This window comes from Wyeomyia smithii, chromosome 3, assembly GCF_029784165.1.
Source record: "Wyeomyia smithii strain HCP4-BCI-WySm-NY-G18 chromosome 3, ASM2978416v1, whole genome shotgun sequence".
Taxonomy (NCBI): domain Eukaryota; kingdom Metazoa; phylum Arthropoda; class Insecta; order Diptera; family Culicidae; genus Wyeomyia; species Wyeomyia smithii.
In genome coordinates, this window is record NC_073696.1 from 50303233 (window position 1) to 50313683 (window position 10451).

The window sequence follows — 10451 nt, forward strand, 5'->3', positions numbered from 1 at the left end:
TCGATAGTAGCAGGGTCAGCTGATGCAACGACACTCCCTTCACTAAAATGCTGTTTCAGCGTGGTAGCGGGAAGCATCAGCAGCAGGCTTGCATGAAGTGAATACATCAGCCAGCAACTTTCTCTAAGGCCTGTGCCATAGTAGACGCGAAAAGCGGCGCGAACCGATTCGCTCGGCCGTAGGTTTATGCACAGCTCTACTGATGGCTGTACATTAACCTACAGCCGAGCGAAACGGTTCGCGTCGCTTTTCGCGTCTATTATGGCAGAAGCCTAATGGGAAAGTTGTATCATTTTGTCCAGAAGAATATTATTGTCGGTAATATTACAGAGATGCGATTGCGTAAATCCGATTTTGAATTGAACAATTGTTCTTTTGAGAACAAATAAAACACTTATTTGAAGAGTTAATAGCTTTTGGTACCAATAGCAGTATAGTGACAGCCTCAGCGGTAGATGCAGATGCAGCCGGTACTTCCCTGAGGCCGATGTAAAGGTAAATGGGAGCAGCACGGCGAAACAGTTCGGGTTATGCTTAGACGCGCGTCATTTTTCGTTGTTGATATTCCCCACATGAAACGACGCGCTTTCGTATGATAGCGGTGGTATTAGCGGTAGATGCATTTGCCAACACTTCCTCCAGTAAAGCCGTGTCTAGTTTTCAATGTGAAAACACCTTTCTCATTGTGTTGACCGTGCGCCTTAGTCCTCACTACCAAGGTAACACAGAGATGTAAGATAAACACTTCCTCCTATGATAAATTGAACAATTGTCCTTATAAGGACAACAAATGAATTAATGAAGATTTAATTTTGAATTAGAATACTTCTCTCAGGAAGTTCGGCTACATAGGGATGTGAAATGAAAATCTAAAACTGAAAAAAGTGAGAAAAATTTCAAATGCTAATAAATCGGTTAGTTTTCGATGGATTTCCTTCGTTTTTGCAGCAATCGATTAGAAAATCTTCTAAGATTCCTACCAAATGCATGAAATTGCAATTTTATCATTCGAACTATTGTACTATTGAAAACTCTTAAGCCTTGTCAAAACACAAAATTCGACCTCTGATTGGTCGTTATACCGCGCTTTCCCAAGCACGGTCGGCAGAGTTATGGACCTAGTAAATTGGGAATGCATCATTTGGCCCATATAAGAGCTTCATCAGATAATAAACAATCATTTCATCGGATATTAAATTGAACAACTGAAATTTGAAGAACACAAATGATTATTTGAAGAGTTAATATTTTCTCGTTTTGCGCTATAATCCAAAGTTAATTATCTTCATCTACATGCATACTCTGATTATCATTACGTGTTTGCGTCGCTTAGTGTTTGGCTACGGTCATGCAGAACGCAAATAATGGCGCGATGCGATTCGGCAAGACGAAATCTGTTGAAATGTATAACTCTACTTCGCCTTAAAAAGAGCTGTACATTTCACCACGGTAAGGCGAATCGCATCGCGCCGGCATTCGCGTTCTGCATAACCGTAGCCTTTGTTCCGTTCCCGTTTAATGATGTCGTTTTAAATGTGCATATCAAAATTCGGCAGCACTTCAACGTCTCATTTGCACAAAATTTAAAAATATTCAATGAACTTCATTCAAAATATCAGACAAAAAGAAATTACAATACTGCCAATGAACGGTCAACGTTTATTTACTAGAAAAAACTAGGAGGTTGCATCCAAGACACGACCGCATAACTGACGTAGAACTACCCACACTATTAACAAATGCATTGTTGTAAGTGTTTCATTAATGAGTCATAAAGTCTCCAAACACTTGCTTTGTGCTGCCTCAACAGTGGGGGAATAAAGACACTGAAGACACGAGCTGTAAAAGCCGTTTCACTTTCAGTAAACTGCTAGTATCCAGCACAGGTTGCTCGCTTGAGTTGTCAAAAAAAGATTAACCCTCAAATATATGTTTATTTGCCTTAAGAATGGCATTTTGCTGCTCAAAATTGGATTTGCTGAAGGCAACCTTTATGCTGCCATAGTAGTGGGGCAATAACGGCAGTCTGATGACACACGCTGAGAAGTGAGAACATGGTGACCAACCACAGGGTAAGTGATTTGTTTGATTTAAAGGCAGCCACAGGCGCAACCCGCTGCAATCCGCTGTTACTGCTGAGTGCTAATATCTGCTGCTACTGCAATTCGCATTTGATTTTTGTATACAGCGAATAAACACCGATGGTGATCTCTCACACACACAACGATTATAATTAATTATTGTGTTGCGGTTTGTAACATCAAGCGATTTTGTTTGCTCGCTTTCGCGTGTTGCATCATGTTGCAACTGAGCAGCTGGGAGACGACGAAATTCTGTTCATGTTGATTTATTGAATCGACTTCAATTTATTCCTGTAAAGTCGAAATAATCACCTTTGTTGAGGCGTTCTAACAGAACAGGACAGTTTGTTGTTCAAAATCGGTTATGTTGATCGCAGCTTTTGTGCTGCCCCAATAGTGGGGGACATAAGGTAAATAAATAAAGTAAATTTTTTGATCGCGACAGAATTTGGTTGCTAGAACTCAGCACAATGTTTGTGTTATTACCAAAAAAATAATCTTCAGTTACTTGTTTATTTGCCTAGAGAAAGATATTTTGCTGTTCAAAATCTGTAAAAGCTGTTTTCGCATTCAGTAAATAAGACGGCCGTAACAGATTGTTTTTTCTTGGATTCAGCACAGAATGTGTTATTGCAAAACTTTATTGCTGGAAGAATACCGAAGCCCTTAACTGGCATATCGAGACGTTTGGTGCTACCTCGCTGCTGCTTAGATACGTGATGTGATTTGTTTACTGGCGCAACCCGCTGCTGCTACTACCGCAATTCGCTACGATGTGGCTAACTAGTTATACTATTCTGTCGACCTTTTTAGGGAGAGGCAGCAAGCGACCAATCAGAGGACGTTATTTTCGTTTCAACAAGGCTTGACAATTGTCAATAGTACAATAGTTCGCATAATCAATCAACACTTTTCTACATTTGGGTGGATGCGTGTATAATTTTCCAATCAATTGCTGCACGAATCAAGGAAATCGGTTGAAAACAAACCGATTTATAAGCATTTAAAAAGGGACATTTTTCGTCCCCTTTTCGTTAATTGTTTTCCTATTTACATCCCTATATGGTAGGCTAAAGAAAAACGTAGTTCTACGTCAAAATGACTGACACGCAAGCAGCTGGGTTATCTTTCTTGTAAAAGTATTCTACTTCAACCTTGCGGTCGTGGCTTTGCATACAACCTTCTTGTGATTTTTTATGTATTTCATTTTTATATATATTATTGAGGCAATTTGAATAATATCATAGTATTTATAAACATGATTTATATCATGATAATATTCTTTCTTACTTGGGTAATAATCATTTGTAACGATTTAGAAAATATGAGTCTTAATTATTATGTCACTATAAATATTTTGTATAATTCACTTATGACATAACTAATAAATCGATTTTAAAAATGATATATTTTTACCGTTTGAATACAATACAAGCGTTTCGTGTCAGACTCCATGCAAACTTGAAGAAATTTAATTTCACATTCGTGTTTAGCTCCAATTCTCAGGAACATCTCTCTTTACCACAATTTATCGGAAAACACGATTTCCTTGAAAATGCTATCCTGCTTGTCGTGACTAACAGTTGTTTTCTTCGACACAATCGCATCATGTACTTTTTCCTTAACCTCACTTGCTTTAAAATCACTTCGCAAGTAGAACAATCGTACTACATGGTCCTCCGTCAGCGACGGATAACTGGACAGAAGCGTGTGTAAATCCAGCACCAGCATTTCTGCGTCGCAGGTGAGCAAACCTGCTAAATTCGAGATGACGTCGATGGGAGAATCATTCTTCGATACGTTCGGTGCAACTTTCTCGAAGAATATTTTGATCTGCTTCGCTTCCTTATTCACCTTCTTTGCAAGGACGTCACATTCTTGGCGTGTTTTGCTTAGCCGTTTCGATAACATTGCTTTAATGTATCGTTTAGCAACCAGCCGTTGGGCTTCGCTTATTACGTACTCGAAATTTGTAGCTCGAAGATGATTATAGTCCTACAATAATGAGATAAATGAGTAACTGTTTTAACTTGTGAAAGCAAACATACCTACTTGAAAGTAATCTTCCAGCGTGACACAAATTGTGTCAACTGAGACTGTTGAAGTGACCCATTTAGCAGTAAACAAATCATTGAAGTGAACTTCCAGATCCAAAAACGCTTCCTCTAGCAGAAATCGGCCAGCCTCGTCTCTTAGCGTTTGATAGGTCGTTAGAAGGCGACCAAACTCTTCATAATGTTGCGGCTTGGATTTCGGCCAATAAAGTTGTTTCATCTGCTGCGCAAGCTCTATGATCTGAGCACAATTATTCACAATTGTGATAATATGCTGCGTAAAGAAAGGTGCCAGGCTGCGATCTCGAAAATGCCTTTCCTTGTACTCGATTATTGCTGTGCGATAGTTGTGACCATACTTTATCACTTGTTGAATGCTCAAAATCAAAGCATTGAACGTTAAATCGGAATGAATCGTGTTTGTAACCTGAAGATTTTGATCAATCATTTGGAAAATGATGACGGGCGCTGACGTATGATAGTACTGATCGGCGGTATCTGCAGGGACGCCGTTAATCCAGTCGGTTTTTTCCGTTTCCAATGTCTTGGTCATCCAATCAAGATAATTCCGCTCCATAGTTTTGAGATATGCAGCTTCCATTCCCTTAAGAACCGGAGCGCCTACTAGAGGACCCACACCCGTAAGGTCAATCTGTAGATCCGGATGCTGCATCAGTTCGCGTCCTGGATACGTGTTCATAATCCATGACAGTATTGTAACATATTCGTTACCTTCCAAACCCATCTGGATTAGTTCCTCAAGCTGAAAGAATATAGATTGTTTTGAATATGTTTTAACCTATTACTAACAAGAACCTACATATTTCGACAATGCATTGTGATACATATTAACGTACTCTTGCAAAATATTGTAATGGGGCGGAAAACAGGGAACACATAATGACTTGACGACGCGTAAATCCTCCAGGATAAATTGTCTAGTTAGTTCCAAATCGCGCACGAGCCACAGTTTGTTGTCAGCGCGTTCCTCTAATTTTGAACCCTCAATCCTCTGAATAACTGCTTCATTGAGAACTTGCAAGGCTTTCTTACGCCATTCCTTCGGTCGCCCTGGCGGAATGAATCCGGTTTGTTTCTGTTGTTGCAGAGCGAATGCATCCGACTTTTCCTCTCGTTCGATAATTCTCAGTGCGGTAACAATTACAGTGGGTTCTTTTCGTACTGTGTTGAGTGTTCGTTGTAGAATCAATCGTATTTTTTTCTCGAGAGTAGTGGAAACCGTTTCCACTTTTTCAAAGTAACGCTTGAGCGTAATTTTATCATGAGCGTTCTGCTTTGGAAGTTTATGTAACTCAAATAGCAAATCATCCCGCGAGTTTTCTAAATCCGATAGGCACTGATGCGCGTGTAACAGTTTATCCTCTTCAATCCATTGCATTGTTTTTGCAACACTTGACTGAACAGTAAATATATGCTTCAAATTCTCCATCGCGGTCATGTACTGCGAATGCTTTGCATTCTCATCCCGGACTGCTTCCAATGCATCGTAGATCGAAGGAACGTCCGTTAACTGGGAAATTGCCTCCTTAGTTTGTTGATCTACCTCACCAATGTCCTCCAGAGCCGATTGCAGCTTTTTAACGCCGATTTTCACATCATCGGTTTGATTTTGCATGCAGGTTTTCAACATAGCTTCTATGGACACTTTTTTTCGATACACTCTATGCCGATATTGATCTACTTTTTCCAGCTGTCCTGGCCTCTGGAACATATTTTTTATTTCTTTGATAGCCGCCAATCGAGCTTCTTCGTCAATCTGTTTTAAATCCATCCTGTTAGATTTAGTGAGCACAGCAATCTGCAAAAAACAGTTAATAAATTTTATGTTCTCCCAAATGCCAAACAGTTTGTTTTTAGTTTTTGATGATCACCAGTCAAGAGTCATGACATTTATAAAACGGAGCACGTTCGCGGTTGACACAGTACGATGGCACACTGGGAAAGAACGTTTTCAGAACTATCGCACTCAAATAATACTCATCAATTTAAAAAGTAAAGCAAAGCAAAGGCTTGGTGCTACATTCCGATTCGAAACTTGACCTTCTGTTTTATTATACACAGATTTCGCAGCCAACTGTAAAGTGTACAGGACAATTGCGGGGCTAGCGCTACGATCCTACTTACACTAACAGTCTCTCCCGAACCTAGACTCGAACCTACGGCGACTGGCTTGTTAGGCCAGCATCGTACCTCGAGACCAGCTGTAAACTTCGTAAAAAGCGCAGATAAAGGAGAATTCATCAAACCAGATAATCTTTTCGTGTACTACCAGAATGATGAAAAATCTCAAGAATGGTTGGATCAACTCTCTGGAATCATCCTCGATGAATACTTTTTTTTCCACATCGCTGATATCTCTCATTAAGTTACACCGAGACATTGATATTTGTTTTTGCAACAGAATCGATTAGATGCAATTTGGTGTTATGGTAAATTTGACAAAAATAATTTCACTCTTCTTTTCTGAGGTGTAATGAAGACATTGTTACGTAGCGATTAAATAATCCCCACCAGGAAAACATCACCTTCAACTGCGAACGTATTCGTGTTGACATGCTTGCATACACACACACACACTCTTCAGTTCGCTTCGCTTGTGCTTTGGTTAACAAGGGTGATCAACCACAAAGAGTTTATATCGGACGCAGAAAACATTATTCGTCGCATAATCTTATCAGTTTTGCATTCTGCTTTCGATTGCATTTTATCACGTTTTCTGCGGGCTAGTTTTGCTTTTATTTGGTTCAGCTGCATTCAGAAACGAGATGGTAAGTATATTTTGTTAAGTTTAATTGGCAACTTCCGCGAACATCACTGCATACCTAATGTATTGTTTCTTTCACAATAGACTGAAGCACAGATTTGTGACATTAGTTTGGAGGCCAAAGAAGAAATTAGCAAGTTTCGATTTCGCCGTAACGCAACTAATACGGCACTTATTTGTAAGTATAGTATTAGATAGGGGAGTGACAAGCTATCGATACGAGCTGTGATTCATTCATTGCATGCATTCAAAATTCCACCAAGCTGGAGAGAAACAGTATTATAAATATTACTGGTGAATTTTTTTAAAGAAATATTTTACCTAATTTAAGCTTAACTGGAAATGTAATTAGCACTAATTATTTTTAGTAAAAATTGACCGCGAAAAGCAGCTGGTTACCGTGGACGAGCTGCTAGATGACGTATCCGTGGAGGATCTGCAGGAGCAGCTGCCGAGTCACCAGCCGCGTTACATAATCTACAGCTATAAAATGGTCCACGACGACTCGCGAATATCCTATCCGATGTGTTTTATATTTTACACTCCTCGCGACAGCCAAATGGAATTGTGCATGCTGTACGCCAAAACGCGTATGGCTCTGCAGCGGGAGGCCGATTTGACGAGATACTACGAAATTCGCGAACTTGACGATATGACTGAGGACTGGTTGAAGGAAAAACTAAAGTAAATTCCGCCACAGAAAAAGACACTCTAGATTTGTAAAAGCCAAAAGTTGCCAAGCACTATTCATTGGAGCATACGATTTATTTCTTCCTAAAATATATATATTCTCAAACGAATGATTTATGACGTTGGCTGTAACCTGTACAAAGTACAGTTTATTTGTGCGAATTTGTGTAATGTTTAACCACGAAAGACAAATCTAAGCTTGGTATTATCAATCGCATCAAGACCAGTTCTGTGATGAACGCATTTTATTCCTGGTTATAAATTTTGCAATTATAATTAATATCTTTTATTTTCCATAAAATAGTTATAACGCACACTAAACAAATGTGTGGTTCCATTTTAACGTAAAAAACACTGTTTGTATGGTGAGGTAAAATATTCAATCATTGGAAATAGTCATATGCCACAATTTGATACAGATAGACCTTTTGCTTATATATGTATACGGAATAATAGAACCCATTAGTGCGTAGATCAGAACAGCTTAGAACAGTAGTAAAGCCTTTAACGCAAAAATATGTGAATGATTTCTTTCTGCAATACATCACAGTTTATGTTTATAGTTGTCACAAATTTTATAGCGATATTATAAAGTACAAGTAATAATAGGAAGTCGCTACACAAAATACAGCCAATAATTGACAATTAATTTTTTTTTTTCGCTGGAGCCAACGAGATTCCAATCTGACTTTTAACAACAATAATATCAGCTGCGATGTCTGAAAAACGAATTGAGGCTTTTTCTACACCATAGATTTACAACATCGAAATTTTATATATCGTTCTAAGCAACCACTTTCCGGCGATGATTTATACCTATCAGTGTATCATCGAGGCGTAACCCAACAGGATATTTAAACGCGCGTTAGAAGATTTAAGTACAAGTTAGTGCATATGCTTACTATATAAGTCTTTACCGGTACATTGACCAGAATAGCAATCCTAAACATAAAATATATCACTAAAATAAAGAACTCCGATATTGGAGTGAAGGAAAACTTTATATTTATTTGTTTAAATCGACTCCACTAAATGGTTTCGAGTGACTCAAAATGTAAAAAGGCCCTAATTCTCTGAGTAAGTCGATTAACTCGACTCGACTCCAGTTGTTGTCTCCAAGTTGATGACTGAATCGTTAAGACCCTAAGCTTTTTTTTAATCTGGAAATAGCTTGACGAGCTTGTAATACCGAAGCAAAATGTTCCTGCGTTTGACATGAATCTTCATCGAACAGTTTCTTCAATTCGGCGGTTTTGAATGGTTTTGGACGTCCTTCACGCGTACTACATCGCGAAAAAGTCGCACCGTATAACAATCTTTCGGGAATCGCATCTGAAAGTGCTTTCCTAAGCTTTTGATCCCAGTAAACCATCGTAATGAAAATTACATTACATCCACATTACTCAAACAAGAGCTAAATTGGTAGTGTAATTTTCCCTACTTTTGGTGGTTAATTAGTGGAGTATATACGATTCCTTCCTCTTCTTCTTTTAGCGGTCGGGACTGGCATTTGTCGGCTCCATTTGTTTTAGCTCAGTACCTTTGACTATATGGACCGTATACAATTCCGACTACACAATTTCGTATCATCCGTTACTCCCATTCCGCTAGCAACACTTCGGAACTGAAAAACTGGTTCTACCGGGACTGCCTTTCCGGAAATTTATGCATTCGACATAATAGGCGAATTTCCGATTAATCCAAAGCTGGAAGAAGTCCATCAACTCGAGCTGCTCAAAGTGATCAATGAGAATTACGTGGGAATTCCGGTTCGAGAACATTCTTACGAAATGAGGTTAAAACTGACATCCAATTAGACACCAATTAGTTTCGGTCCGAGACGGTTATTGTATTCCGATAGAGTTGAAGTTGATAGCATACTCGAAGAGCAATTTCTCGTATTCATTTCCGATTGTCTTAAGGACTAAAAAATGTTTTTCGACATTTAGATTTAAGATTATTTGAGACATTTAGACATTAGGATGAAGAAATGTCAGTTTTGCTTCACTGAAATCGAGTTTCTAGACTTTGCAGACAGTGAAAAGTGGATAAAACCAAACGATTACCTCATCGAGGCAATCAAAAGCCTGCCATTTCCGACCGACTGCTTAACAGTTGAATAAGTGTTTGGGATTATTCTCTTACTTCCGTTGTTTAGTTTCAATGTTTGCAGGTGCAGATTCATGCTGGAAAGATGGTTGAACGACTTTGAAAGGGCTTGCGAATCGGTTCGAGGACAGGAAGATTTCCGACTGAAGAGTACCGACGCCGAATGGTTCCTACGCATGGACCGTTCCAACAACTACAACGGTATGCATTTTGGCATAGGTTTTATTCAGAAAATTCTAGCTCAGAAGCCGTTGCTTCTGCAGAAGCTTCGCAGCACTCCTATCTAATCACCATTTCTATGTGCTTCGGTCATTTCCTATTTTTAATCTGCCATTTTTTCAATATTTTTGAAAACGGCGAACAAGATACTAAATAAACGCATCCTGCGTAGGCTTTGTGCTGTGAGCTGAAATGTGTCAGGATAAAGATGGAGGAATCTTTAAGGATGAACGTGATATGATCGGCAAGTGAGAGCAGCACTACACCTGAATGACACAGAGGCAGTGGACCAAGACGGTAGGAGGAACGACTTTGCACAGTACAGCAGATGAGTAAGACATACCGCTTCCACGATAAGTGAAATTAAGGATGCTATCAAGCAGCTCAAGAACAAAAAATCAGTTGGAAAGGATGACACCGCAGCGGAGCTTATCCAGCTGGGCTCGGATAGGCTGGCTTCCTGTCTGCATCAGCTGAAAGTCACGGTTTAGGATACAAAACAGCTACCAGTGA

The 10451-nt window shown here is 39.3% G+C and overlaps 2 protein-coding genes across 2 annotated transcripts; one reads left to right on the top strand and one right to left on the bottom strand.

Moving 5' to 3' along the window:
• Positions 1–1426: 1426 nt before the first annotated feature.
• On the bottom strand, positions 1427–6031 carry LOC129731724 (exocyst complex component 3). The gene is made up of 3 exons (XM_055691947.1): positions 4956–6031; positions 4134–4898; positions 1427–4076 (listed from the first exon to the last, which is right to left on the bottom strand). The coding sequence occupies exons 1-3, from the start codon at positions 5925–5927 to the stop codon at positions 3600–3602; spliced, it is 2214 nt and encodes a 737-aa protein (XP_055547922.1). The 5' UTR covers positions 5928–6031; the 3' UTR covers positions 1427–3599.
• Positions 6032–6736: 705 nt separating this feature from the next.
• Positions 6737–8613, top strand: LOC129727948 (glia maturation factor gamma). The gene is made up of 3 exons (XM_055686256.1): positions 6737–6924; positions 7005–7098; positions 7289–8613. The coding sequence occupies exons 1-3, from the start codon at positions 6922–6924 to the stop codon at positions 7606–7608; spliced, it is 417 nt and encodes a 138-aa protein (XP_055542231.1). The 5' UTR covers positions 6737–6921; the 3' UTR covers positions 7609–8613.
• Positions 8614–10451: the final 1838 nt, after the last annotated feature.

Coding starts and splice junctions, on each gene's coding strand:
- LOC129727948 (XM_055686256.1), top strand. Junction 7,099..7,288: donor AACTAATACGGCACTTATTT/GTAAGTATAGTA, acceptor AATTATTTTTAG/TAAAAATTGACCGCGAAAAG.
- LOC129731724 (XM_055691947.1), bottom strand. CDS start 5,927: ATGGATTTAAAACAGATTGACGAAGAAGCTCGATTGGCGGCTATCAAA. Junction 4,899..4,955: donor ACAATGCATTGTCGAAATAT/GTAGGTTCTTGT, acceptor ATATTCTTTCAG/CTTGAGGAACTAATCCAGAT. Junction 4,077..4,133: donor CGCTGGAAGATTACTTTCAA/GTAGGTATGTTT, acceptor TCATTATTGTAG/GACTATAATCATCTTCGAGC.